The sequence below is a fragment of the Martes martes genome, assembly GCF_963455335.1.
Source record: "Martes martes genome assembly, chromosome: 14".
Classification (NCBI taxonomy): domain Eukaryota; kingdom Metazoa; phylum Chordata; class Mammalia; order Carnivora; family Mustelidae; genus Martes; species Martes martes.
Window position 1 is genome coordinate 15,110,613 of NC_137902.1, and position 17,830 is coordinate 15,128,442.

The 17,830-nt window shown below is 35.6% G+C and overlaps 1 protein-coding gene across 1 annotated transcript in view; it reads right to left on the reverse strand.

Moving 5' to 3' along the window:
- ATRNL1 (attractin like 1) overlaps positions 1-17,830 on the reverse strand; it is a gene marked incomplete at its 5' end in the record, with an annotated part of 807,401 nt that overhangs the window by 659,846 nt on the left and 129,725 nt on the right. The window contains 3 exons of the mRNA XM_080822490.1: positions 2,493-2,611; positions 3,614-3,822; positions 5,279-5,363. Coding sequence (XP_080678616.1) covers positions 2,493-2,611; positions 3,614-3,822; positions 5,279-5,363 — 413 coding nt within the window. The remainder of the gene's footprint in view (positions 1-2,492; positions 2,612-3,613; positions 3,823-5,278; positions 5,364-17,830) is intronic.

Sequence of the window (17,830 nt, forward strand, 5' to 3'; positions counted from 1 at the left end):
ACTGTTATTCTGAAACACGGTTCGTACTTTTTGGCCTAATGAACCAAATAAGTAAGCAGGTTATTTGAGGTTTAAGAGCACAAAATATGCAACTTCGAGTAAATATGACCAAATAACAAAATAGGGTATCAAAGGGCATCATTCATACTAAAATCTCAGACCTTTCTGTAACCATTAGCATTTGGTTTAGTTTAATCACCATTCTGATCAAACCATCTAAAAGACATTACATCAAAATCTAAATTGTAAGTGAGTACCATCTGCTCACTTATACTATCTCACCCAGTGCCTTCCTTGTTAACACATCATTTTAAAAAATAAAATATAGGGCGCCTGGGCGGCTCAGTTGGTTAAGCGACTGCCTTGGGCTCAGGTCATGATCCTCGCTCTAGGGATGGAGTCCCACATCGGGTTCCCTGCTCAGTGGGGAGTCTGCTTCTCCCGCTGACCTCTCTCCTCTCATGCTCTCTCTTCTCATTCTCTCTCACTCTCAAATAAATAAATAAAATCTTTAAAAAATAAAATAAAATATAAATAAGGTCACTTTATAAAATGAGTACTCGATAGTAATTTACATAACACAATTTTTGAGGTACGCATGTTTTCATTTAGTTTATTTTGTTTTAAGATTTTATTTATTTATTTGGCAGACAGAGACCACAAGTAGGCAGAGAGCCAGGCAGAGAGAGAAAGGGGAAAGCAGGCTCCCTGCCGAGCAGAGAGCCCGATGCGGGGCTTGATCCCAGAGCCCTGGGATCATGACCTGAGCTGAAGGCAGAGGCTTTAACCCACTGAGCCATCCAGGCACCCCTATTTTCATTTAGTTTAAATGTCTAAACACAATACCTAAACTCATGGTTATCCAACAAAGCTTTAAACACAATCTGTTTACAATTTTTATTTAATAACATTCTTCGTTTTACTCTTATTCCCATGCTTTATTTTACTCACTAAAATAACCCCCATTAGATAAATATTAATGCAAATATAAAAAAGTATTTCAAATTTTCAAAGCAGAATCATGTCCTATTAATGTTAAAATTCATATTAAATTGAGGGGCGCCTGGATGGCTCAGTGGGTTAAAGCCTCTGCCTTCAGCTCAGGTCATGATCCCAGGGTCTTGGGATCGAGCCCCATGTCAGGCTCTCTGCTCAGCAGGGAGCCTGCTTCCTCCTCTCTCTCTCTGCCTGCTTCTCTGCCTACTTGTGATTTCTGACTGTCAAATAAATAAATAAAATCTTAAAAAAAAAAAAAAAAATTCATATTAAATTGAAGTATATCGGTTACTAAAGCAACTTATATCACGGGAAAGTATATACCAACACAATATGTATGAAAGCAAAGGTTTCAACCTGATGAGTTAATTTTCAGTTAATAACTGAAAAATTTCCACCATTTTAAGTTCTGAATATTATTATAGTATAGAACCATAAAACAAATATTTTAAAATATGACTGTTTATTGAAAAATTTTTGATGATAAATAAAGATTTTTTAATTTTCAAACTCCCTTTTCTTTACCTTTTATCTCCACATAGTATTCTGAAAAAACTAGTGAATACTTTTGGTGATTAATAAAAATTCAAAAAAAGAAATAATGTATGTTACATTTAGTTGAAAATATGTAAGGACATCATTTAGTGGTTTAAGCTATAGCCCAGGAAGAGAATTCTTGGTCCTACTACAGTTTTTAATCCTTTTAATGTTATACTTATTAATACTTTTTGAAATTTTTCTTTCTAATTGTTGACATCTTAAAAACATGGGATATTTTGATACTACCTGCTTAAAGGATTAATTTTTGCTGCTCTTAATCCATTTCCATCTACCATAAATATTAATTTCATAATTTTTTTTCAATTGTCTACTTAAAGTAAGGTTTCTCAAACTTAACCCTATCAACATTTTGAGCCAGATACTTGTGTTTTGTGGGGGAGTTCATGCATCATGGAATTTTAACAGCATCCCTGGCCTCTTCTAGATGCCAGGAGCAGCCCCACAGTTGTGACAACCAAAAATGTTGACACACGTTGCCAAATATCCCTTAAGGCACAAAACTGCCTGTGGTTGAGAACCACTGACCTAAAGAGACAAAGGGAAACTGCCACTGTCAACCTCTGAGTAAACTTACACACAAAGGCTGTGAACAAAACATAAGACCACACTACTACCATGCATGTGTATGTCTGCCCAGAATCCCATGGAAATCATTCCAATACTTACCCATATAATGTGTCTATCAGCACAGAAGACTACATTTATAGTTCTAGTCTTTTTTTAAAGGGCATGGGAAGAAGCAAAAGTTATTGGAATCTAGACTAACAAATTTGAGCAAGAAGCTGGAGTGACTTCACCACACAGTGAGGGACTCCTTCCATATTTTTTAAGTGTCTTGATGTGTGAGGTGTGACCTGCACCAGGCTACTAAATGGGAAGCTAGTGACTGGAAGCAGCCACACTAACCACATCACCGTTCACCCATAAATACTAACCACACTGCAGTTGCTGTTTGCAGAAAGGCATTTCTTGTCATCACACCACTGGCACCCGTTGGTATTGGCAGCACAGCTGGCACAGTCTGCGTATCTGTAGCATCTGTCGTCAGGAGCAGCTGCGGGACAAACGGGAGACAAGTGCGTCAGGGTGAGAAAAAAAATGTCACACTTATTCATTCACACATTTTTAACATCTGCCTAAGAATCACTAAGACATTTTACACCATAAATATAGCCAGAAATATCAAAATAACATCTTCAATATGAACTTAACTTCATATTGAATTTGAACTGTGTTTGCAGGTTTTGAGATTCCCCCTACCCTCATTTTAATTATTCAGTCTACCAGGATCCTACTGCCATTTAACATTTATCCGGTATGGAGGGGGGAAAGACTTACAGGTTTTTTATTTAAAAAACCATTACTGCACATCTAAAAGAAACATTATAACAAATACTCATTGGTTATCATTCTTCATAAAGATATGCAGAGACATCACAGTTATCACAGACTCACTGAAAATACATCACTAATTGTAGCATTAAAAAATGCATAAAAGTCCCACCCATTTAAAGGAAATTGAACAATTTTTATCCAAATCATTCACTCATAAATATTTATTAGCAATTTTTCATGTTTGATTTACTTATTCAGTATTTTATAATAAGTATTAAACTAAAACATTAGTCATCAAAATTCTAGAAAATCTTTTAACTCTGTGGTTGGCTTGGCAATATTAAAGAATGGAAAAAACTACCAAGTGCAGAATAAATTATTTCATTGTATTTCTTAGAAACACAGTAGTTCTTAGAGTATACTTTAAAGCATTTTTTACTTATATAGGAAAATAGTTCATATATATATGTACATGACCATGTTATACATAAAATATTGGTATATATAATATTACATATAGAATTAAAAGAGAAAACTAAAAATAGCTAATAAAAATTGTTAATCACTGCTAAGTTCAAACTTTAAAATTCCTAACTAAAGGATTATGAATTTTTAATTTCTAAAAGCTATAGCAAGGTAACTCTTATAAGCAAAATGTATTACTGCTTCTAGCCAAGTAGAGAAGATTTATGCCAGCGAGGAAGAAAAAAAGAAAAACTACCTGTTTTAGGAGGGCATTTTGCCCTAAGGATATTATTACTATTTCCAGATTCCCAAGATTCACAGTGATTTTTATTCCAAATACATTTTATTCCGGGACCAGCATTCTTACAAAGTTCTTCATCTCTGAAAGCCTTGCAATTTGGAGGCTTGTAAACAAGGATATCATTAAGGAGCACACTAGAAAATCCTCCAAATATATACATGGACCTATTGAAAAAAAAAAAAAAAAAAAGAATCACAAAGAAACAATATTAAGAAAAGTCTAACCTACTAGTTTGAAAAATAAATTTAAATACATTTATCAAGGTAGTAAATAATTTTTTTTAGAAATAGAAAATGCCTCTACATGGATAATAAGATACACTTTAGAACTGCTATCTAGAATTATAATTTTTTAATACTGACAGAATTTAGATACAGAATCTGTGTTTCAGTGTTTTACTATCCTCTTATGAAATAAACCAAAGGTAAAATATCAAAAAGATATTCAAAACTTCAATTCAGGAAAAGAAGTCCAGACACCTGCAAAATTAATTCAACCACCAGTGCCAAAGAATTCTATACCCTAAAAAAAGCGTAATTTTTATTTCCAACGTTGTTAATAAGTAGAAAAGATCAGAAAATGCTTCAATATTATCTTTTATTATTTAAAAAGAGTAAAATAAAAGTCAACCAACACAGTATTGCAACAAAGAAGTCTAGAGGTTTTAGGTATAAACTCTGAATATCATTTATTACTGTTTTGAAAGCTAACTGATATCAATTACAGAGTTTCATTGTGGTTAACTTCTACGTGCTTTTAGTACCATCCTGAAGAATTTTTACATAAATAGAATAAGGTGGTGATAAAATAAACCTATAAAAATGTCATTATAAATTACAAATTTTAAGCTAATGAATGACCTACTGTTTCCTGCCACATTACCAAATTTTTGCTGTAGAAATAGAAAAATGAGGGCACCTGGGTGGCTCAGTTGGTTAAGCATCGGCCTTTGGCTCAGGTCATGATGCCAGAGTCCTGGTCTTGAGTCCCACATCAGGCTCCCTGCTCAGCAGGGAGTCTGCTTCTCCCTCTATCTCTACCCCCTGCTCACAATCTCTCTCCCTCTTTCTCTCTCTCTCATACACTTTCTAATAGATAAATTAAATCTTTTTTTAAAAAATAAAGAAAAATGCTACTAACTTAAAAGAAGGTAACTTAATGATCATCCTATCCAAAATCCCAAGGGATATAACAATATTAAAGTTTAGAGACATTAAGGGATTTGTCAAAAATCACAGGGTTAATGACAGAACTAAAATGAGAATCTAATTCTTCTCACTTTCCTTGTTCTCCTTGATAGAAATCAGCAGCTAGCCTTTTTATCATTTCAGTTTGACCTTTTTTAAAGAAGACATTCATTGTCTGATCTCTACAAAAAGAAAAGAAGGCAGGATGATTTTTTTTTTAAGTATCTTTGGTTTTATCTCAGTTTTAACTGTCTGACTGCTCCCCTTTCTCTTAAATATATTTGAACACAAAAGAATGAAGGATACGGTTAACGAACCAAAATGTAGTCCACAGTAAACTAGGGATACCCAATTCCATTAAGTACAAACGATAATTTTTAAAAAGAGTAACAGAATATGTGGATAGTATGACTGACAAATGTATGTTATTTACCCATTAATAACAACTGCAGAGTGTCCGAATCTGTTGACATCTCTATGAAGATTTGGTTTTGGTAATATTTTCCATTCATCACAAGCTAGAAAAAAGAGAACAGCAAAACAAAAAAATGAAATAAAACAATAAATCAAGACAAATACTATAAAACCATCTTTGGTCAAATTGAAGATACAATAATTAAAATTAGGAAGACTTTCATTAATTTGCCATGACCTACAATTTAATAACACTACTCAACTGGCATCATTCCTTAAATAAAAACAACTTCTGCATAAAATTCCCACAAACAAATTTAAGTGTATGAGAATGATGAAAATGAAAAAAAATTAGGTGTATAGTTTTTATTGGAGGATAATTCCAAAGACATATCTTTATTAAATAAATCAAGGCTCATATAGTAAACTGCATGAATACCAATACTGGGCAAACCTATTAGAAAATTAAATTACTAAACCAAATTTTACATTCATGCTTATGAAATTAAATGGAATATAAATAATATTCAGTGAAATAATGCCTAAAAATCGAATCATCAAAATAAAATCATTAAATCATTTTAATGATTTGGTATTTCAATAGAGTTCATTTTATATAAAACAGAATGACTTCAGTTGCAAAAATCTAGGAAAAAATTAAAAAACCTAAAAAATTCATGAGCTATATAAAAATATGAAAAGAAAAATGATAATAGAAAACTGTGTATCATTTCAATATAACCTAGCTTCAAAATTGACACATACACTAACATAGCTTTTGAAATGTCAAATACTCAGTTTTCAGTTACTAGGGACATCCTCAGGACAGTGTTTTAGATTTCATCTTCTTAGACATGCCATATCTAAAGGCAGGCAGTAGTATTTAATAAAAACACATAGATGTAACAAATTTTTAAAAACAAATTTTATCTTTAGGTAGTTTAGAAGCCCTCTGGGAACAAGAGAATAATCTAAAATACAGTTAGTTGTAGAAGTTAAAGTTATAATAAATTACTTGTTTTCCTATTCATGTGATTACCTCTATAACACTACTAATAAAATAATAATTGGGTTTTAATTCAATATCACTACTAATGAAGATCAAAGAAATTATAAAAACCAAAATCATGGTTTAAAAAATGAAACCAGAAAACAGACAGCAATAAAACACACCTTGAATTACATCTCCTGAAGTCTATTCCAAAGAACACAAATCCCCCCCAAGAGAAGTTATTCCTTAGTTTATATAATCTCTCTCTTTAGTTCACAAAATACATCTGCCTATTAAATACTCTCAAAAGAGAGTACAGACGTATAGAAGCCTAACTATACCTAATACAATGTTCCCAATATTTTATCCACAGAAGCACTTTTCATGTCACACTTTTCACATTAACATTTCTAAGAGCCAATGCTCTGAATATCACATTTTGGGAAATACTATGAAGGAGGCCTATACATACAACTAACATTCTGGTCAATTTTATATGTTACAGTTCATGTAAGAAGCATGCTTACATGTGTATAGTATTATAAAGCTTCCAAAGTGCATTCATCTACATAATTTAAAACGGTTTAAGAATCCAATGAAATTGATTCAGCAGGTATTATCATATGCTGAAAAATGAAAAATTAGGGGAACTTGGGTGGCTCAGTCGATTAAGCGTCTGCCTTCAGCTCAGGTCATGTCCCCAGGGTCCTAGATTCTAGCCCCGTGGGCTCCCTGCTCAGCAGAGAGCCTGCTTCTCTCTCTCCCTCTGCTGCTCCCCCTGCTTCTACGCTCTCTCCTTCTCTCTCTCCCTCCCTCTGTCAAATAAATAAAATCTTTAAAAAAGAAAATTAAAAAATTAGATCTAGGAGAAGTTAGGCAATTTGCTTAAAGCCCATTTTTTTACCTTTGTTTTTCTATAAATTATTATAAAAATATTTGACATTTAAAAGTATATTTGTAGCAGATTCTGAAAGATTACTCCCATTTGGAAAGGGTGACCTGTAAAAGGCATAGGCTTTGAAAAAGAAGAGATGGAAATGTTAGAGACAGTAATAAGTTAGGGCAAATAGATTTCAATCATTCCACCCAATACACACACACACACACACACACACACACAGGGCCAGTGATTAACAAATTGTGTTGTTTGTAGTATTCCAACAGAATTAGAAACCTGAATATGCTTCAAAAAATAAAACAGAAAAGAGTCAGATGAAAGAGTAAGACTGCCAGATACCAGTTTGTTACAAAAATCTCCAAAGAAGAATCTTTAAGATCATTTGAGGGCAATCTGAGTCCAGAAGAGAAAGTGATCCAACCATCTGAGCTAACCTAGGACTAAAAGGTAAGCAACTTGGCCCAGAATCCAACACAAACCAGGCAAGAAGGAAAGCAGATTTTCCAGACGAGAACCACAGAAATGCTCAGAAAAACTAAGGCATTAGGGGAAAAAGAGCTAAGAATAAAGACAAGCATTAACTAAAAATCTGGCGTCCTGAGGATTTCTTCTAATTTCATAAGCCAATTTCTTTTGGTAGAAGATGAATTTTTTTTTTCAGCGCACAGAACAGCCTGAAAAATGGCATTACAAACACCTATCTACCACTAACCAGATTTGTCAAACATAGTATTTGACCATATTTACTTTAGATTTTTTTTAAAAGGTTTTATTTATTTATTGGACAGACAGAGATCACAAGTAGGCAGAGAGGCAGGCAGAGAGAGAGGGGAAGGGAAGCAGGCTCCCTGCCGAGCAGAGAGCCCAATGCGGGGCTCGATCCCAGGACCCTGGGATCATGACCTGAGCTGAAGGCAGAGGCTTTAACCCACTGAGCCACCCAGGCGCTCCTACTTTAGATTTTTTAAAGAAATAAATTCTTACAGATATGACAGGCTCCCTGTGTACGCTCATTCCAATTCAAGCTCCATTAGGTCTTCCTTCTTAGGATGCAGCTACTATTCTGTATTTGCTTATCAGTGTTTCTATATATATGGTACATATATAGTAATTTTTGTACATGGGAAAGCTTTGTATTAATACAAATGTATATTATAGTATAGAATATCAATTCTACGACTTATTTTCAACACATTAAGTTTTGCTTTATATTCTCTTCACATTTTAGCCATTTTTATGTGTGCAGTTCAGTGACATTAAGTACATTTATATTTTCGAAACAACACAACCATCCATCTCAGCACTTTTTTATTTTGCAAAACTGAAACTCTGTACCTCTTAAACAGTAATTCCCCATTCCTTTCGCTTCCAGCCCCTGCCAATCACCTTTTTGCTTTTTTGTCCATAAATTTAACTACTTTAGTACCTCAGATGAATGAAATCATACACTATTAGACCTTTAGTCTTTGACTTACTTCCTTTACCAGGTTTTTAAGGTTCATCCATGTTGCCGCGTGTCAGAATTCTATCCTTTTTAAGCCTGAATGATATCCCATTGTACATATATACCACATTCTGTTTATCCATTCATCCATCAATGGACACCTGGGTTGCTTCTAATCTTGGCTATTGTGAATGATGCTGCTATGAACACGGATGAACAAATTATCTGCTCTTGTACCTGCTTTCAATTCTTTTGGGTAAATACCTGAAGTGGAATTGCTGGATTATGTGGTTAAGTCTTATTTACATTTTTGAAGACCATCCATCCTCTTTTCCACACCAGCTGCAACAAGGAGTGCATAAGGGTTCCAGTTTCTCCATATCCTTACTTACACTTATTTTTCTATTTCTTGAAAATAGCCATCCTAATGGATATGAAGTGGTATCTCAGTATGGTTTTGATCTGTGTTTTCCAAATCATTTTTCATGTGTTCTTATTGGCCATTTATGTATCTTCTTTGGAGAAATGTCTATTAAACAACCCATTTAGACGTATGCACATATGTGGTGCTATGTTCTCATTTTAATCATGTTATAACATTCCATATTATGACTATACGAAAACATATTAACCTTTTAAAGATGAATTAGACTTTTTTCAGATTTTTTCTACTACAAGTCATATGTTGGTTTGTTCACTGTTACACACACCTTCTTTTGCAAGTTTTGAGAGGTTTTCCAGGTAGATTTCTTTTTTTTTTTTAAGATTTTATTTATTTATTTGACAGAGAGAGAACGGTCACAAGTAGGCAGAGAGACAGGCAGAGAGAGAGGAGGAGGCAGGCTCCCCACTAGGCAGAGAGCCCGACATGGGGCTCGATCCCAGGACCCCGAGACCATGACCTGAGCTAAAGGAGGCAGAGGCCCAACCCACTGAGCCACCCAGGCACCCCTCTCCACGTAGATTTCTAAACAGAAAATTACTAGGTTTAAGGAAAGACATAAGTTCAATTTTACTAGATTTCTCCGATACCCATTTGCTCCCCAAAGTGTTGCACTGACATAAATTCACACTAGCCGTGCATGATGGCTCTTATTTCACACCCACTCCATTATGTAGCTTTCTCAGACTTTTACATTTTTACCAATCTGATGAATTTTTTTTTCCCTAGTTACTGGTAAGATCAAGCATTTTTTTCACAGTAATATTTCACCCTTCTGTAAAATCACTGTTCAAGTCTTTGACCATTTTTCTATTTGATTTTTGCTTTTTATTTTTTTTAACAAAGATTTTAAGTAATAACTACACCCAATTGGGGCTTGAACTTATAACCCCGAATTCAAGAGTCATGTGCTCTTCTGACAGGTGCCCCCAGAATTTTGGTTTTTCGATAATTTTACAAATTCTTTATTAAGTATTCTAAATATCAATTCTTTGCTAATTATATGCATTAACATATATTCTCCTATGCTGTGATGTGCATTTTCATGTAGTTTATGGAGTCTTATTTTACCAAAGTTTGTACATAAACCTGATCAAACTTTTCATTTTCTTCATGATTTATTCTTTTTCACTCTTAACTCAAGATTTTAAAGATAATCTCCAAATTCTTCTAAAGGATGTACAGTTTGGCTTTAACCATTTTGATCTTCAATCCATTTGGAACTCAGTTTTGCATCTTCTCCAGGAATCTAATTTAATTTTTCCCATATATCATATTTCCTACACCTTTCTGTGTATTACCATATACCAATCTTCCTAGAACCATTATCCTAATATTTGCCCTGACCCACTAATTTGTGCTTCACTCTGTTTCTGTACTGGTTTGGTATATTCTTATTTTGCTTGTTTTCAAATATATGTATGGGCAAAGTTTAAAAGTCAAATAATCTCACAAGGTTTATCACAAAAAATTCTCCTGCTCCCTTTCTTCTCAATGCTTACTCCTGAATCACAGAGGTAAGCACTTTGAATTCTAAGTAAAAAACTAGAAGAAGCTTGTTTTTGTATTTATTTCCTTATTCTAAATGGCCTACTTTGTTCTTAGTTTCAGATGGTATCTCTAACTTTCTCTTTAAAAGATGAAGATTTAACTCTTATGCAGACATATACACACATACTTCCCTTCCCTCCATCTTCCTCATGTACTTATAATCTTGTTTAGACCAATATTCAGTATTTACTATATATTATTCTATATACAGATAAGCCATGTAGCAGATTATAATTCATTTTATCCTTGAATAACTTTTTATTTTCCCTGCAAATCATTTTTTTTTGTTTAGGTTTCTATAGATCTGCTACTTCATCCCTCTTTACCAAATGTGTACAGCTTTTCACAATATTTTCTAATATATCAAGCTCTCTAGCCATTTCATTTACTTCTTGAAGACATCCCTACTAAAACTCCATCTCTCTTCTACAATTCAAACTTGTCTCTGGACCTGCTGCAGCATAGGAAGGATTCTCTGCACATCTCTCTATTATTTACTCTATTCCTTGGATTTAAATTTTTATCAATTTATATTTGTTTATTTAGTCAAATACGTTAGTAGGAGACATACTTCTGAGGCTTCCAGAGAAAGTGTACATTGGAAGTAAATTTTTGAGAGGTCGCAATTCTGAAAGCGAACATACCATCGTACTACTTAAATGATTATTTGATCGGACTTAGAACTCTAACTTGGAAAGCATTTTCAGATATTAAAGGTATTATTCTCCAGTCTTCCGGCTTCTGATTTTGCTTTTGCAAGGCCCTGTCCTATTTCTTTGCTCTATGTATGAGCTCTTAGGGTCTTCTTTCTCACCACTTTTTATGATCGATTTTGTTGCAACTCTCTTCTGGGGCTTAGTGATATCTTTTATTCTGAAAATTCATGTACTTCAAGCCCAAAAATTTTTCTTGAATTATTCATTTGATAATTTCCTCATTTAAAATTTTCTGTTCTTCATTTTGGCTACTCCTATTACTCAGCAAATTTTCTGGAATAATCATTTACATCTGTCCTTTGTTCATACTACTTTGGAACATAATCTTCATTTTATCTTAAAATCCATTTATTTGTTATCCTAATTTTAATTTCAAAAGCCCCATTTTTTGTTTTCTCAATGATCTATTTTTAAAAGTCACATTTTTACTTCATAAATGTAACATCTTCTGTCCCTAAAGATTGAAGTTATTATCTCCTTCCAGGATTACTTCAATTTCTTGTTTTTTTTCCTATTTATTTGATATTTTCATCAGATTTAGCAGTTTTTTGCAAATGTCTATGATAACTAGCTGCCCTTTCAAGTTGAAGAATGCAGCACAAAAAGACTGTTTGGAAACTCTGTGCTTGCCCAAGACATGCTGTTGACTGTTGGAATACTTTTTTTTGTTTGTATTTTGAAATATAACTGATATGCAACACTGTATAAGTTTAAGGTGTACAACATGACTTGACGTGTGTGTGTGTGTGTGTGTGTGTGTGTGTGTAGTGAAATGACTAAACATGGTTTACTTCACACCAAAAAAAAAAAAAAAATAGAAAAAGAAAAAAATATTTTCCTCCTTGTTATAACCACTCTTAAGATTTATTCTCTTAATAACTTTCATATATACTATACAGCAGTATGGGGTTTCGATAGGTTTTGATAGGACCAATTTAGTTGAAGACCTCCAAATGTTAGTTTTTGCACATGCCTTCTCTTGGGCTGGTCAGATTCTTTGAGGTAAATCCTCCAATCTCCTGCCTAGAAGCTATACACCTGGGTAACAGTATTCTGGACCTAAGTAAAGAAAAAAGCTAGCAGTTCCATTCATAAGTATGGACACTTTCATCAATTCCACTGTTTCCAAAATCGTACTGACACCCTCAACCATGTTCTGGTACCTGGGTCAACATCCCCAGAGAAGAAACTTCTGTCTTCCAGCAGAGTAGAGGCAGGACAGATACTCATCTGCACAAGCTGAAGAAGGGAATTTGGGGATTTAACAGCTAATTGTATAGGTTTTTAATCAAACTTTCTGTTTCAGGTCCACAGCACATCCCATTTTCAGAAATACTTAAAAACTCTAAATAAATAAAATAAGATAAAATACAAAATAAAATAAAAGCACATGAGAGATAGACAACTCCAACTCAACTCCCAACTAAATGGTAAGAATAGTGGGAGTGTGTCCAAGACAGTGAAATAGTGGGATCTAAGTGATCAAACAACATATCTACTGATCAAATCACACAGCTAACAAAAGTGAGCAAGGCCCATAAAGTCAAAAGCATGGGGTTCTGAAATTTATCCATTGAGTTTCTTCCTATTTAGGTAATAGTTGTTTGCACAATTAAAAACTGAACACCTCAAGAGCGCCTGGGTGGCTCAGTTGGTTAAGCATCTGCCTTCGGCTCAGATCATGATCCCAGGTTCCTGGGATCCATCCTGCTCACCAGGGAGCTTGCTTCTCCCTCTCCTTCTGCAACCCCCCCTGCTTGTGCTCTCACACTCTCTCTCTCAAATAAAGAAAGAAAATCTTAAAAAAAAAATAAAAACTGAACATCTCAATTTAGTAACAATGCTAAAAGATCAGGGAGTTATAATTCACTATTCATAATAGTGAATCTTGAAAACAGAAACAAGACTAAAACATTAATTAACTTGGGTGTTTCAATCTAAAGAAAGAAAGACTGAGAATTCATCAACTGCTCTTAACTAAGAACAGGGAAAAAATAAGTGAAATTTGGGTTAATAGATTTAGATAAGACTGAGGAAAAAGGACGATCACTAAGTAATTCAACTTAGATGTAATGCAGATCCAATGACACAACATTATGGATATAAAACTGAATGAGACTGAATTCCTGCCCTGAAGGATAAACAATAGAATGTGACAAGTATTAAGAGAGAGATATAAAGAGTGCAATTGGAGTCTCCCTCCAAAAACAGGAAAGCACATAGTTGCTTCTAAAAGTTAATTTTTTTAATTACTATAATAATATTATATAAAATTAACTGAAGAATACATAAAACCCCCGTAGTCTTGGGGCACCTGGGTGGCTCAGTGGGTTAGGCCTCTGCCTTCGGCTCGGGTCGTGATCCCGGGGTCCTAGGATCGAGCCCCACGTCGGGCTCTCTGCTCAGCGGGGAGCCTGCTTCTCCCTTCCTATCTGTCTGCCTCTCTGCCTACTTGTGATTTCTCTCTCTGTCAAATAAAAAATTAAATAATTAAAAAAAAAACCCTCATAGTCTTTTTAAATGGGTAAAACTTTCTGAGATAAGTAGTCATGACTTTTTACCTGATAAAAACAATATACTAACTGCTTATCAATGCTATGTAGTATTTAATTCTGAAAACAACTTGGAGGAGTAAATATTTTTGTTGCCATGTTATAGGCAAGGAAACAGTCTTTAGAGTTTTGGTAACTTCCTTAAAGTCATTTAATGGTGAAGTCCATATTCAAAACAAGTTCTTAATTACTATTATACTCTCTCACTATATCATCAAAATACCCTTTCTGACATAAACATTAATGTCATGAAAGTAGTATTATTTTTAAAGTATGCAAGTCCCTACAGAGAAATAGTACAGTACACTATTAATTTTTAATTACAGATGAGAACAGTTAATTCAGACCAATAATAATACAACACAATTCTACTTGTAGAAGTTGGTTTCCTTTTAACATATGTGGTGGTAGGAGATGAAGGCTTTATTACTATCTGCAAGACATCACCTTCAATTATACTAAAAGTTTACTAAGAATTACAAACAATATTTGCTATATATATTGATGTTATTTAACAGATATTCATGTTCTCTTCCTTCAGGCCCACGGTAAAATTAAACTCCCACACTTCCTAGAAGTTGGATGTGATAATATGACTTGTTTCTGCCAACAAAATGCAAGTTAAAGTGACACTTGTATTTCTAGATGGAACCACTGAATTACCAAAGAAAGACAATGCAATTTCATCCAGGGTCCTACGTGATGACAATAAGCTAATCAGCCCTGCCTCCAACATTAGACATGTGGTATGAGTGAGAAATTAACTTTTATTGGTCTTAATCCTCTGAAACTTAGAGATTCATGGTGGACATGGATATGTGCTGCCCAGACCTCATTCAAGGAAGGAACTGTTGTCCCTGTTGCTGGGAGAGCTGTCGGTGAGCAGTCATCAGCTGCAAACTACTCCAGCAAGTGCCTCAGTATCTTTGGGCCACCTCACGTAAGGCCACATCTTTTTAAGAATGATCCACATGCAATTGCTGATCAACATGAGGTTTTAAAGGTCCTGTCACTTCATCCCAACATACCACCCATTTTACCTCCAGAGTTTCTTGTGAGTTGAGTTGACTAAGGTTGTCTGTCCAGCATCACAACTCAACTTTTCCTTTTGTCAAATCCTGCTTTCTCCCCTACCTCTCCCAAAGGCACTGATTTTAAGGGCTCTCAACAAACATCATAAACATGAAACTCTGTCTCAGAGTCTGCTTCCCAGAGAACCCAACTATGATAGCTGGTACCAGGAGTGACACAAGAAAAGCAGGAAGTAAGATGGAGGTTGTGAGCTGCATCACATACCACCAGGCTAGCAGTAAAGAACCTATCACTGCTGTAGGCATAACAGAGAAAGCCTCTGGCACAAGATGTCATCAACTATTAACTTATACCAGTGGTAAATTAGGAAGGTATGCCAAAGGAAGGGAATATTCTAGCAGGTGTGAAGTATCAGATGTCTGTTAACAGTTAACTACTAATATACTAAAACCACACGTCTACAGCTTAGCCCCACTGAGCTCTAGAAAAAAGATAATGAGGGGCACCTGGGTGGCTCAGTAGACTAAGTGTCCAACTCTTGATCTTGGCTCAGGTCGTGACCTTGGGATTGTGGGATTGTGCCCCACTTTTGGGTTCGGTGAAGAGTCTTCTTGTGATTCTCTCCCTCTACCTCTCCCCCCCGCAACTCTTTCTCTGTCTCTCAAATAAATAAAAGCTTTAAAAAATAATAAGATAAATAGGTGGCTTATCTTATTGGTGATAAGCCAATCACCTGGGTGGCTCAGTCAGTTAAGTGTCATGATCCCAGGGTCCTGGGATTGAGTCCCACATCAAGCTCCTTGCTCAGCAGGGAGCCTGTTTTTCCCTCTGCCTGCCACTCCCCTGCTACTGCTCTCTCTCTCTCTCGCTCTCTCTCTTTCTCTCTGATAAATAAATTACATCTTTAAAAAATAATAAATAAATAAAAATATAAGAAAGGCCAAGAAAGCCAGAGGCCCTCCTTAGTCCCATATATAGAGGGTGCCAAGTATAGGAAGTCTGCAAATTAAAGAATGTCTGCTATTCCAAAGTCAAGGCCCAGCTAGGAAAAGAAAAAGACCATGACACATGGGTAGGGGACATCTGAGTTGACACCTCTGATAATCTACCCAAATTTTCCAGAATCATCTGAGACTGCAGAACGTGTCCACCCTACCGTGAATAAATAGTACTAGTCCTTGCTTGAACACAATGCAGGCTTCTCTCCAGCAAGACTTGTGCCCCGGCTCAGAATCTGTTCACTCCTTCCCTGTTGGCCATGGAGTCAATAATCTTGGCTCAGCATAATTCAGCCAGGGACATGCTGTGACTGCTAAGGAAGGAAAGGGATGATGCCCCCAAAGTATCTGGAAGACCTAGAAAGCAAATATTGGCAGAAACTGGGGAAGTACACATTGTACTAGATAAGGGGAAAGTGACCCAAGGGGCCTTATATTGGATTAGGGAGAGTTTACAGATTTAAAAGCACTCTCCCAAGACACAGGATTTATGCCCTGAAAAGGACCCCAGGAGATGGTGTAAGCTCACTATCAAAATGACTCCTATTTACAGCAAAGGAAGCAATCAACAAAATGAAAAGGCAACCTACAGAATGGTAGAAAATATCTGTAAATCATATATCTGTTAAAGGTTTAATACACAAAGATATACAAAGAACTGACACAACTCAGCAACAAAAAGAAAAGAAAAATCCAATTAAAAAATGGATAGAGATGTTCATCATCACTAGCCATCAGGGAGATTCAAATCAAAACCACATTGAGATACCACATTACACCAGTTAGAATGGCCAAAATTAACACAACAGTAAACAACGTGTGTTGGAGAGGATGTGGAGAAAGGGGAACCCTCTTACACTGTTGGTGGGAATGCAAGTTGGTGCAGTCAATTTGGAAAACAGTGTGGAGATTCCTTAAGAAATTAAATATAGAGCTACCTTATGACCCTGCAATTGCACTACTGGGTATTTACCCCAAAGACACAGATGTAGTGAAAAGAAGAGCCATCTGTACCCCAATGTTCATAGCAGCAATGGCCACAGTCGCCACTGTGGAAAGAACCAAGATGCCCTTCAATGGACGAATGGATAAGGAAGATATGGTCCATATATACTATGCAGTATTATGCCTCCATCAGAAAGGATGAATACCCAACTTTTGTATCAACATGGATGGGACTGGAAGAGATTATGCTGAGTGAAATAAGTCAAGCAGAGACAGTCAAGTATCATATGGTTTCACTTATTTGTGGAGCATAAGGATAACACAGAGGACATGGGAAGATGGAGAGGAGAAATGAGTTGGGGGAAATTTGGGGGGGAGACGAACCATGAGAGACTGTGGACTCTGAGAAACAAACTGAGGGTTTGGAGGTGAGGGTGGTGGGAGGTTGGGTCAGCCTGGTGGTGGGTATTATGAAGGGCACGTATTGCATGGAGCACCGGGTGTGGTGCATAAACAATGAATTCTGGAACACTAAAAATAAATTTAGAAAAATAAATTAAAATTTTTTAAAAAATGGAAAGAGGAAATGAACAGATATTTTTCCAAAGAAGACATCCAAATGACCAATAGGTACAAGAAAAGGTATTCAGAAGTGCCTGGGTGGCTCAGTTGGTAAAGTGTCTGCCTTAAGCTCAGGTCATGACCTCGGGTCCTAGGATCAAGCCCCACATCAGGCTCTCTGCTAAGCAAGAAGGGCTTCTCCCTCTCCCTAGTTGTGTGCGCGCTCTCTCTCGCTCTCTCTCTCTGTCAAATAAATAAATAAATAACAAAAAGGTGTTTGATATCGCTAGTTATCAGGGAAAAGAAAATCAAAACCACAATAAGCTATCGCTTCACACATATTAGAATGGCAATCCTCAAAAAGAGAAGAGATATCATGTGTTGATAAGGACACGAAGGAAAGGGAACCCTGTGCACTGTTGGTGGGATGTAAACTGGTTC